Source organism: Myotis lucifugus, unplaced genomic scaffold, assembly GCF_000147115.1.
Source record: "Myotis lucifugus unplaced genomic scaffold, Myoluc2.0 scaffold_54, whole genome shotgun sequence".
NCBI classification, from domain to species: domain Eukaryota; kingdom Metazoa; phylum Chordata; class Mammalia; order Chiroptera; family Vespertilionidae; genus Myotis; species Myotis lucifugus.
The window spans coordinates 161,226-174,038 of record NW_005871102.1 but is presented as its reverse complement, the minus strand read 5'-3'; the positions used below and the strand labels follow the sequence as shown (position 1 = coordinate 174,038).

At 44.2% G+C, this 12,813-nt stretch overlaps 1 protein-coding gene across 1 annotated transcript in view; it reads right to left on the bottom strand.

The window, feature by feature from the left end:
• Positions 1–12,813, bottom strand: part of DNM3 (dynamin 3) — a 300,862-nt gene that overhangs the window by 223,881 nt on the left and 64,168 nt on the right. The window contains exons 9-10 of the mRNA XM_023753926.1: positions 12,483–12,550; positions 8,494–8,632 (exon numbers count right to left, since the gene is read on the bottom strand). Coding sequence (XP_023609694.1) covers positions 8,494–8,632; positions 12,483–12,550 — 207 coding nt within the window. The remainder of the gene's footprint in view (positions 1–8,493; positions 8,633–12,482; positions 12,551–12,813) is intronic.

Sequence of the window (12,813 nt, the reverse complement as noted above, 5' to 3'; positions counted from 1 at the left end):
TTTGTTATTTTAAAAAAGGAAAAAACAGAAGCATTTACAAAGGTGATCAAAGATGAGAAACAATTCTAATATAAAGAGGTCGAGAAATTACGCAGGGTTAAATGGGAAAATATGTTATTGAGTGTTCTATATTTCAGGAGTGGCATACGGGAAGTCTCAGAAGACCTAAGCGAAGCTGATAGAATGGAGAAGCCAGGTCCCATTCCGTGGCCTTGGGGAAAGCAATCAAAGAGGAAACAATACTGTTAGCCCTCCTTTTCCATGTAGACAAATCCTAAATCTCTAAAGGTCAAATATCTTCGCCAATTGGTGGGAGAAATGATGAGGTATATACAGGAAGGTCACATGTGGTATGTCGATATGTGCATCCATCATATACCTCACATACCATTTCTTTAAGCAGAGACACGAAAACTCATGTTATTTAGCAAATGCTAAGGAATAAAACCAACAGGTCAAGCTGGGGCGAAGTAAAACTATAAGGTATTCAGAAGAGACATAACCTTGCTAAGTAATTCAGAAAGTACCCAAACAGGAGGTCAGAGTGGGGGTGACACTATATCAAAATAATACCCAAAGATAATAAACAGGTTTTCATCTCTTTCCAAGTTTATCTCTGGTAGACATTATTAAAAGAAAAATCAAAACAGAAAGTAAGAGGAAAAGCAGGAATAAAGGTAAATTATAAATTAAGAATTATTTACAAAGATCATAAATCCTTTAATGATTTGTGGGATTAAAAAATGAGATTACTGGAATATTAGTCGGCCATAAAAAAGAAGGAAATCTTGCCATTTCCCACATTATGGATGGGCCTTGAGGACATTATGTTAAGTGAAATAAGTCAGACAAGAGAAAGACAAATATTGTATGATCTTACTTGTAAATCAGAAACAGACAGAAAGACCAAGCTCATAGATACAGAGAACATATTGGTGGTTATCAGAGTCCAGGAAGGGTTGGGGTGGGCAAATGGGTAAAGGGAGTCAAAGGTACAAGATTCCAGTTACAAAGTAAATAAATCCTGGGGACATAATACACTATGATGACTATATATATAAAAGACTAATATGCTAAGTGTCTGACCATCCAACCAGTCGCTATGATGTGCACTGACCACCAGAGGCAGACGCTCAACACAGGAGCTGCCGTGATGCACACTGGCCATTTGCAGAGAAACGGCACCGCGGACCTGGCACCCACAAAGCAACACTTGGCTTCCCCCAAGTGGGATACAGGCCCCACCACCACCCCAGAGTGATACCCCACCAAATTGCAGCCAATGCTGCCAAGACCCCATGGTGCAAAATGCAGCCCACAGCTCAGTCCAGCCCAGAAACAGGGGCTGTGGGTGCCAGGTAATGATGTCACATAGCAACGCCCAACTTCTGTTCCTAGCAACTAGCCTCCTTGGAGTTTCTTCAGCCCAGTAACATGACTTGTTTTATAGCCAGGTGGAAACATTTTACACTTTAACCAAATGTCTGTGAAGCCTTTTCCCGTGCCTCATCTCATTTGAGCCTAACAGAAGTCCTGTAGTAGGTAGATAGGAGACTCGATGGAATCCTATTTTCTTTTCATTAGCCAGAAAATGGAGATTTAGAAAGCTTAGAAACTTGACCCGACTGAAAAGAAGTAAGAAATGGTGGACCTTGAAAATGACTTCGGGTTTTCTCACTGCGCAGAATATAGTCAAACACTGCTGCAGTTAAATATTTTACCCTTTGTTCTCCCTGTGTGATCTACAATAATAATCTGCTTTGTATTGATATTCACTGCTGTGTTGCTGACAATTACCTGAAAAAGAAGTTGGGGTGCTTCACTGAGCTAGAAAAAGTTTAGCTAAATCAGAAAGCAGGTCTAATTAAGCAAGTTTATTCTCTCTATATAAAAGGCTAAGTTGACTCATGCATGTACAATACATATAAAGTTCTAGCTGGCGCCAATCACACGTGTGTGTTTTGATCTGTCATTGTCAATCGTGAATTTGGTTGACACTTCTATTATAGAGAAAGGGCAAATAATGATATTAAAATATTTCTTCTAATTAATTTCCTTTCAATGTGCATGAATTCATGCACCAAGCCTCTAGTAGTTAATAATACTGTATGGTACATATAAAAGTTGCTAAGAGAGAAGGACCTAAAATTTCTCATCTCAAGAAGAAAGAAGTTTTGTAACTATGTGTGGTGATGAATCTTAACTAGACCTATTGTGAGGATCATTTCATGATGTATTTAAATATCAAATCATTATTATTATACCTCTAAAACTAATACAGTGCTACATTCCAATTATATCTCAATTTTTAAAAAGGGTTTAAAAAACTGGCAACACCAACATCAAAAAGGTGCTGTTCCTACCCCTTAAAAGCCAAATCCCTGGCTTGAATTCCCTATAATACCCAATAAAAGGTTTGTTCTTTAATAATCAGCCTGATTTGAAACCTGAGTACCATGACCTATTACTTGAGGCATCTACTATACACAGAGCACAACCCTGTCTGTGTGACTGGGCAGCTGTTAGAGGAGGTGAAATGCCAGTCTTTTTCCACAGAGTCAAAACCATAGTAGATCTATCCAGACCTAAGAGAAAACCCTATTTGAACAGCATGCTGTGTCACTCTTCTCCTTCATCCTACAACCTTTCATGGAAAGTTAACCCAGTGGCGGCTTCAGCCAATCATCACCTGCTGAGTCAATGAGATGTGATTCGTTTATTCTTTGGATTATTCATTCAATGGTTATTGTTGAAAACGTGGCTGTTTAAGGGGCTGGAAATAGAGTGGTTAGCTTAGCAAACCAAGTTGCTAAGTTATGGAGCTTACACTCTCAAGTCTCTGAATTGTCCTCCTCCACCACCACCAAAACAACAACAGGCATATATTGTAAAACTCACGTGGTCATGTGTGCCACAAAGGAAAACAAAGTTTGGTAAGTAGATGAGCAGTGATGTGTGTGTGCGCGCACATGCACGCACACTACTGTAAATAGAAGAGTCAGAGAAAGACTGTGATTGGTTGGCATTAAACTGGAAGGAAGCAAGGGTATGAGCTGTGCAGATATCTTGAGGCAGAGGATTTCCCACCCTGGGAATGAGAAGTGCAAAGACCCTGCTATCAAAGACCCTTGACCTGTTGAAGAAACAAGGAACCCAGCATAGCTGGAGTGGACGGAGGGGAGGGGAGAGTGGGAGGAGTTCAGAGATGGAAAGGGGCAAGGTCATTGGAGGCCTTTGAAAGCCACAGCCAGGACTTCGGAATCAACGTTTAGTTAGTTGGTATTCAGGCCAGATATTTACTCACCTAACATGCCACAAAACCCAGCATCTCTTCTCACAGACCTTTTTAATGAAAATTTTCTCTGTATTTCTAACAAACAACTAAGGTATCTTTCTTATTTCCTTGCAAAGCTTTTTTTCTTTTTTCTCAGCAGTGAAAAAAAAATCAATTAATTGGTCTGATGGAGATCCAAGAATGTGGTTTCCCAAGAGGCCAATAAATGGCACAGTTGCTAAACTATGGTTGAAAAAACAAGATGTTCCTCTCAGTATTTCCTGAAAAGAACCTTAGCACCCTGTGATGATGCTCTAGAGGAGAGGAGGTAAGAAGAGCAGCTGGAAGCAGATGCCCAGAAAAGTCCGAAGTGGAGATGTTCCTGGAGGGAAGCCAGACAGCTCATAAAGCTCGAATGTTCCTGCCCTATCCTCCCAAAGACAACAGTGAGGAACAGCCCAGAGGAAGTGCAAGTTAGACTCTAGCTCTGTGCTTTGTTATTTGAGCACACACAATTCCCATGTTTTCCACTGATGTTTGCTTACATGGCTTAAGAAAGAGAAATTAAATATTTTACACATATGTCATGCACCATGAGGACCTGAAAATGAAAATACTGTTGTTTTACATATAAAGTCACAATACAACTAGAGCAACTATACGTTAGACTTACCAGGGGAGTCTTATTATAGTTCACGCCTATTATTCCAGGGAAAGTGTTAATAGCTCACCTTTCAATTTCAGAACTGAACTGTGTTAGATGATAAATTGTATGGTCACCTTTCTGTGGCTCATGTGCAAAGGGGTCAAGTGGAATTCTCAACTTTAATTGGAATTATTTTGCTTTGCAAAAGATTTTAATAAGACCAGTTCTGAAGTAAAAGAACTTGTAGATATAATAAGGCCAAACAACAAGATCATCAAAATGAGGAACAAGGCAAAGAATAGGTATTTGAAAGAAAACCTGTCCAAATTTTCATTTTAAAAAGAATGATAAAAATATTCTTTAAAAACGAAGCACAGGTTTCTTTAGCAGCAGGTTCTCCTTTGAACATCTAAATTGTTAGTAAGTATTTGTAGAAGGCCTCTTATGTACGATTAGTCATTGGGATAGGTGCCAGGGATAAGAAGATAAAAGACACAGCTCTTTTTTAAAAAGGTACTTATAAAAGGAAAATTCATATATACAGACAATAGTATGGCGATTATACCAGAGGGAAAGTGAGGTGGGGGAGGTGGGAGAGAGTAAAGGGGGGAAAATGGTGATGGAAGGAGACTTGACTTGGGGTGGTAAATACACAATATAATATACAGATGTTTTATAGAATTGTACACCTAAAACATACAATTCCATTAACCAGTGTCACCCCAATAAATTCAATGAAAATTTTAAAAATTAAAATAAATAAATAAAAGGCACTTATAATCGACAAGAAAAGGCATTCACCTAAGCAAAGAAATGACACACAAGTGACAACGCAGTGTCATTATTGCTATGATGAAGTGAACACCGGCACCACTGGAAGCCCTGAGATGCGAGTAAAGATGGGGACCAGGAAAGCGTTCACAGATGACCCACAGGAAGATTTGGGAGGGGGTGGGGCAAGACAATGATTGAACTGGATCTTAAATATGAGAGGAGATGGCAGGTGAAGACAGGCAGAGAAAGAGACATTCTAAACAGAGAAACACGTGTGCAAATGCTAAGGGCATAAAAACATTTCCGGGGCGTACAAACCACTCAGAATGACTGGAGCTAGCAGACAGTGACAACAAGTGTGGCTGGAGAAGAATTTAGAGTCCAGAAGGCAAAACTACGCACAACCATGAATGAATGGAACTCTCTCAAGGTATGAGGAGCCAATGAGTAAATACTGAGACAACGGGGAGAATAGATGTCCGTATCGTAGAGGGCTACTTTGACAGCTATGGGAGGATGAGTTTGAGGATGGCCAGACTGGTAGAAAGATCAGTTAGGAGGCCAGTGGACTAATTTAGTTTTTTTAAAAAAAAAACTGCTCAGCGTCTTAAGAGAATAGTTGCAGTAGACTGTAGAGTAGACAGTCTCAGGAAAGAGGCTCAAGCTGAAGTACAGATTTGGAAATCAAGAGTATTTTATGTGGCAGCTGGACTGTGGGAGACGTGCCCTGTCAGGAGGAAGGACAGTGACAGAAGGAAACCAGGAGTCAGTTCCACAGGACGTCAGTGTGCAGAGGCCGGCAACAGTGGATGAGCTCTTAAAGGAGATGGAAGAAAACCCATGGAAGAGAGAGGGGTCAGCTTCAAAAAGAGAGTGGACCACAGTATCAGGGACAAGGATATCATTAGATTTGACAATCAGTCTCTGGATGAGCATGCCATAATTATTTCAGCAGAGTGGTAGGAGGGTAGAAGTCAAATTTCAGAGGGTTAAGGAACTAACTGGAGATGAGGGAGTAAAGAGAGTAAGCATAAACTACTTTTTCTCCAAGAAGGCTAATCATGAAGAAAAGGAGAGGAATAGGGCAGTAGATAGGTTTTTGTTTTTGTTATCAAATCACAGTGTGGTCGCCCTAGCTGGTTTCGCTCAGTGGATAGAGCATCAGCCTGCCGACTGAAGGGTCCCGGGTTCGATTCCAGCCCGGGTTGTGGGCTCGATCTCCAGTAGGGGGCGTGCAGGAGGCAGCCAATCAACGATTCTCTCTCATCATTAATGTTCCTATCTCTTCCTCTCCCTTCCTCTCTGAAATCAATAAAAATATGTATTTTTTTAATAATCACGCTGTGGTTTCAACTCTCTTCTGATTGGACACAGACTGGTAACAATGGTCAAAAAAGAAAATAAAACCAGGAGGAGACGGGTAGGTTGGAAGAAAACAGAGGCCAAAGGACCTTATGGGAGACTTTACAGGAAAGTTAATGCACAATCTTTGGAAGCCACACAAGGAGAAGTAGGCAAGTGACAAATGATCTGGGCCCTAGATCCTTTGGGTTTGGGCCAACGAATGCTCTTCAGTGAAGAGAGCTGTAAGGTAAACAGTAATCTCAGGGAAAAAGTGAGGTTTCATTTAAGACAAACTGTAAAATATTTTGAGAAGACAGTACAAATACACAATCACCACTGATACAGAGAACATAATGGAAAGGGCGGTTCAAAGGGTGGACAGCAAAGGACAGAAACCAAGTGTCCAGAACAAGCTGTCTCATCCCATGCCATCGGGACCGACTGCTGCTTTTCCAGTAAATTGGATGCAATTGGAAATGATAAAAAAAAAATGATTCATACATACCGTAAACACTTTCTATAACTCAAAACATAAATGTGCACACATGTGCCAACCTTCTGATGTAAGGCCAAGGCCCGTTCCCAGCATATGGATCTGCTGAGAGGAGCTATGTGTCTTCTGTCTCCCATAAACCACATCCGTAATCTACAAGTTTGCTTTCTTCAAAGTGGAGGGAGAAGCTGAACGCAGAGCCCATCTAGGTTTGTACGACTCCCCCATGTCTTTTAACTTTGTCCCACCTAGACCCGGGCGACGGCAAAGCTTACGTAGCTAATCTTTTATCAAGTTTCTCCAAAGCTGAGTTTTCAGAGGAACAAAACTCGGTTTTTTTCTGCACCTGATCACTTTACTTACTCTTCATTTAAACTACATAGTTTATATAAGAACTACAACTAGCTAAAAACAGCTTTGAGGACGGCCGCAACACAAGGGGCCCTCAGAAAGAGGCCAGCTTAGCTGGTGGGGTAGCCTTGCCTGGGCACCCGGAGGAGCCTTTGGCTGAAGACCTCTGTGCTGAGGGAGACAGGCTGGGTGGCTGATGGAGAACACAGCATCAGTTAACTCCCTAAGTCAGTGAAGAGGAGGCCAATGAAGAGAGATTTAACTCATCAGGAGACAAGACTACGTGCATTTTGAGGGGTAGGCAAGGAGAGGGGACGGGGAGTATTACTTATTAACTGGCTTCAGGTTCCCAAATGGAGAGCTGGTATAGACTGTTTTTTCTCCCCCAGGTGCATGCTTTCCCTTTCCTCAATCCCTTTGCTTCCATGGCTTACTCTGGAGAACAGAGACTAGGTTGGAAGGAACCCGGTGGAAGAACTGGAAGAGGCCTGGAGCCGGTCTGCAGTTCCGGAGCCTCTTCTGGACCCCACACTGGTCATGGAATGCCTTTGCTTTTTTTTTGCACTGATGTCTAGGACTTCAGCCTGCTTTCCTCTTCCACCACTTATGTCTATTCTTCATCTGAGTTGTTCTGCCAGTCACTGGGGACCAAAATTCATCTTCAGTCACATTATCTGTCTCTCTCATTCTTTCTCCTGCTCCCCATTGGTTTCCAGAGAGGTTACTCATAGTACCATAGAGAAAGGGGAAAGCAACAAAACTGACAAACTAGAAGTATCTATTCTTTCAAGAAATGATCAAAGTACCAGTGTTAATGGCAATGGGGCTAGGTCTACCCACCCCAAACATCACTCACCCCCTTCCTGCATTTTCCAGTACAGGGCCCACCTTTCCTGTCCCCATGGAATAGGTGGAATCCAGCACACTTCTGCCAAGTTCCTCAGTGAGGAGTCCCCCAGTTCAATAGGTGTTATAGGTAGTAATGGCCATTAATAGATTAGCCACCATTGACTGAGCAGTTACTGTAGTTAATGCATTAAGGGCCCATGGTTCTCAGGCATCATCTTGTTTAATCTGCACTAAGGTAGTATTGTATTTACTCTCATCATCCCCAGTTCAGAGAAATTATAAACCTCTAGGGATTCAAGGTCACACAGAGGTGAGTAGCAAAGCCAAGATTTGAATCGAGGTTCCCAAAGCTCTTAGACCACTCTGCCCCCGCAGAATGTCCAGGTTCAAGTGGAATTCATGTAAATTTGGGAAACTTTCCTTAATTCCCTTCACAATATCAATGATTCCCTTCCCCTAACAATTACCCTCATCTATGGTATACACCAAAGGAAAATTAGTTTAGGGCATACACCTTGTTCTTCCAAAGTGATGTTGACCTGCTTAAGCAACCTATGTGGAATGGTTGATAGAAGACAATATGCCGTCTACCAGGAGATCAAATCCCACTCAGTACTTTTCACAACCTTCCCCTTGAGCAAACACACCACCTTCTCTAACAAAAGAGGGGAGGGAGTCAGGCAAAGGGAGGCATGCCGCAGGGTGGGAGAGAGGGGTAAACCAAACAGAAACTTGTTGGAAAGGTCAGTAATTCAAGCTTACTTTTTTGGTACACTTCTTGACGGTGTTGATTAATTCTTGCATTACCAGATCTACACTCTTCAAGGAAGGCCCTTTCAGCTTCACAATTTGTTTTTTGACTATTGCTTCAAACGCCATGTCTGGAGTAAACAGCCCTGTCCTGAGTGTGAGAAAGAGAGCCGCATGTTAGATTTTTTTAAAATGAGTAATAATATCCAGTACTCATTTGAAAATGTTTTGATTGACAGGCCACTTAAAGAAAGCGTGAATACCTAGTTTAAAAGTTACAGAGTGATTTATTCTAGCCACAGTATCATTTGTAATAACTTTAATACTAATATTTCATAATACATTCTGTTCTATAGATGATTAACATTACCTAAAAATAGATCCCAAAGTGTTTATATGGCATATCATCTGGCCTTCTCATTAATTTGTCTCATTTCACAGTCTCACAGCTTTTTAAAGGAATGCTACAATGGAAATGTTCTAAATTGACATTTCTCTTTCTAAAGTACTCCAAAGGCAATCCTCTCTTGCCCTCCATGAAGCAGGAAACGGTCCTCATTTTTGAGCCCTGAGACAGTTGACACTACTGAGAAATTTCACTATAGTGAGTGCAGTGGGTCCCAGTCTGAGGTGGGAGGGGAACTGGAGGAAAAAGAAAGCAGTTAAGTAGAACTAACCTGGGACCCAGGATGTTGAAATGATGAGTTTACAAACAATAAAAAACAACAACAACAACGAAATAGCAAGTGCCTTTTTCATTTGGCTAGAGTCCATTCAAATTGGTATCGGAACAATGCTTTCCCTGTGCTGTGCAGGAGTCCGGGAAAGCAGATGTGTGTGTGTTTCATAGAAAGTGTGTGTTTCATAGAAAGTGCTTATTCATATTTAAACAAAGAGTCCATGAGGGACCCCGGACCCTGAGCACGGGCCATCCTCAAAGACCGGCAGCTCTTGACTCCCTGTTCCTAAACCCTCTTTCCTTCCTCTTCTCACCTCTCCTGCCTTAACGCCTCTCCTTGCAACACTCAACTCTATGATGTCTCCTTCGGGAAATTGCTTTTAACGCTCCCTTAACCAGCTTTACTCTCCATCCCTCCTAATCATCTACTCTCTGTTCACCTCTATTTCTAACTGTAGCGATCACACCAGATTGGAACTGTAATTCTCCACCTCGGATACGGGATAAAATCCACACTGCTCAGTCTGACATAAAAAATTTCCCCTTCTGACCCTACCCTTCCTTTTATTTTCCTCCAGCTTCCCGTGCACTCTATGTTCCCACCACACGGGGCCCTCTGCCTTTGCACAAACACACTCACACGCTCAGTTTAGGTCTCTGCCTTCGTCTTGTGACGGTCGCTTCGAATCCCCGCAATTTGAGCGCGTCCACATCCCGCCCGCACTGCACAGCCCGGGTCATGAGACCACTTCATACAGCGCCTGCCCCCGTCCTACTGCCGGCCGGGCCTTCCTCCTCTGAACCCCAACACCTCTCAGCAGGGATCGGGGCACATGCTGAGTCCCCTGGCTACACCGGTAGGAAGTGTCACGATCACACTGACTGTGTTCCTCCCACAAGGACTGTCTCCCACGCTTGCTCATCGCTGGTTCTCAGCATGTACAGGCGGAGAAGGAGCCATCGGTCCTCAGTGGGCAAGGGAGGTTTCTGCTATTGGAACATCCAACAGAATCCACTGGGCACAACGCTTTTCACACGTGTACGTTAGGGCCTAGGTAGGCATGCCCTTAGGATGTCTCAGATACAGGGCAGCGCCATCTTCTAGGCCAGTGGTCGGCAAACTCATTAGCCAACAGAGCCAAATATCAACAGTACAACAATTGAAATTTCTTTTGAGAGCCAAATTTTTTAAACTTAAACTATATAGGTAGGTACATTGTTATTAACTTAATTAGGGTACACCTAAGGCTTAGGAAGAGCCACACTCAAGGGGCCAAAGAGCCGCATGTGGCTGGCGAGCCGCAGTTTGCCGACCATGGTTCTAGGCAAACTAACTCCAGAATAATCGCAACCACCAGTCTCTTCTGTGGCTGTGCACTGACATCGGAAATCTACATCACGGAGTCGCTGAGCTTTGGCAGTTACAGTCCACAAAAATGTTACTCATAAGGAGTTTTAAAAGCCAAGTGAAGTGCTAAGTAAAAATATTTTGTGACCCCAAATCTGTGACCTGACAGACATGCTGAAACACGAGCTGCGCCCGCTAAGGAGCAAGGCCCAGCTCCACCGCAGATGCTCTCAGGACGGCGGGAGAGGGCCAGTGCGGACAGGGGCCGCTTGTGCGGGGGGGGGGGGCCTGCGGAGGCAAGAGGGACCGGGTTTGGGTATAGATGTTCCCCTTTCTCATTCGGTGAACGCTATGTACTCGCACTATTTGAGACTTGCAGAGACTGTCTCCATTTTAAAACAATAGCTAATTCAAATGTCACAACTCCTTTGGAAAATCACTCATCACATTCACACTCACGGTCAGGCTTTGCTCTCTCAGGTTCTGTTCCCCAAGGAGTCTCCACTTGGGCATGTGGGCAGGGCTTGTGGGCACAGGGCACATGGACGCAGGGATTGTGGGCGCAGGGCACATCAATGCAGGGCAGTAGGTGCAGAGCACGTTTATGCAGAGCACGTGGGCGCAGGGGACGTGGGCGCAGGGCTGTAGGCGCAGAGCACGTGTATGCAGAGCACGTGGACACAGGGCTGTAGGCGCAGAGCACGTGGACACAGGGCTATAAGCGCAGAGCACGTGGGCGCAGGGCACACAGACGCAGGGCAGTAGGCGCAGAGCACGTGTATGCAGAGCACGTGGGCGCAGGGCAGTAGGCACAGAGCACGTGTATGCAGAGCACGTGGACGCAGGGGACGTGGGTGCAGGGCACGTGCACGTAGGCACATGGGCGCAGGGCACGTGCATGTAGGGCATGTGGGCGCAGAGGCCATGGATGCACAGGCCGTGGATGCTGGGCATGTGGACACACAGCACGTGGATGCACGCAGCACGCTCTGTTAAAGCTGAGATACCACTGCCTATAGACAGGGGGCGCTTCCCGCCTATGGGATAATCCACGAAGTGGGCAACCTAAGTTTTATCAGCCTGACTTCAGGACATCTCAATTTAACATATGCTCCCTTACATTTTGTTTAGCCTTCCGGACGTGAACTCAAGCAACGTGTTTTAAATTGTTTTTTTCCCTCTATCTTAGTTCTTTGAAGAAAGTAAATGCACGTTATACAAGGGTAAGTTCGGGCACCAGGGCCACTCCCAGCCTCCCGTCCACTGCTCTCCAGTCTACGTTCCTAACTGCAGTCAACGTGTGCGACCCCTGGCTCCGTGGGCTGCACGGCACCACCTCTGCCTGGCACTGGTCCTGGCACTTCAAGCCCTTTCATCCTCCAGCCCCAACACTCTCCAGCCTCTCATTCTCATTGCATTGCTCCCTACCCCATCCACACACACACACACACACAGAGAGAGAGAGAGAGAGAGAGAGAGAGAGAGAGAGAGAGATAAAGATACATCACACAGATACAGACACACACACACAGCACCCCTTTGCCAGCTGAAATCATTCCTGTCCTCTAAACAGACAAGGTTCGACTCAAAAGTTACCACCTTCATTAATCTTTCCCAATCTTGCTCCACAACCCCAGCCAAAAGCAATCCGCCCTGTCTCCGGGTAAGTAACGATGACTTATGAGCACGTCAGGCCTCCCTCCCTGCGAGGAAGGCTCTGGAGAACAAGGGTCCCGGCTCGAGCTCGCAGGGCTGGGAGTGCAGACGTGTTTCTGTTTTTCTAATTGAAAAAGACCGAGAATGACGATCCCGGGAATTAACCATTGAACCCAAACCAGGATTTCCTACTTCTTCCTCCCACCTCCGTGCTCTGCTCGGCTCAGATGGTGAAAAGGCTACTTCGCTAGCCGTTTATAAACCTTCTTCTTCTTCTAGTAGCCGGAGCGGAGGACAGGGAAAATGGGAATCACTTGCCTGATACCATGTATGTTTTTGATTGCGTAGCTTATTTCTCTGCGCAGTTCCTTCTCATTGAACTCCATCTGCAGATGCAGGATGAGCCACAGTTAGGACACTTAATTCCGTTGACTAATAATACTATTGAATATTAAAGAATGAGAATAGCTTGACTTCACTGTTAATAAGTGGATGCTCATGTCTTCCCTAACTTAAACCCAGATGGTCAAAACATCTGTTTATATAAAGTTCAAGGCAACAGAGAACATGAGGGGTTTCTGGGAGTTTTATTACTAGTGCAGCCGATTTTAACTCCGTTTCAGATAGAAGTGCTGTGTATCAAAGGTGC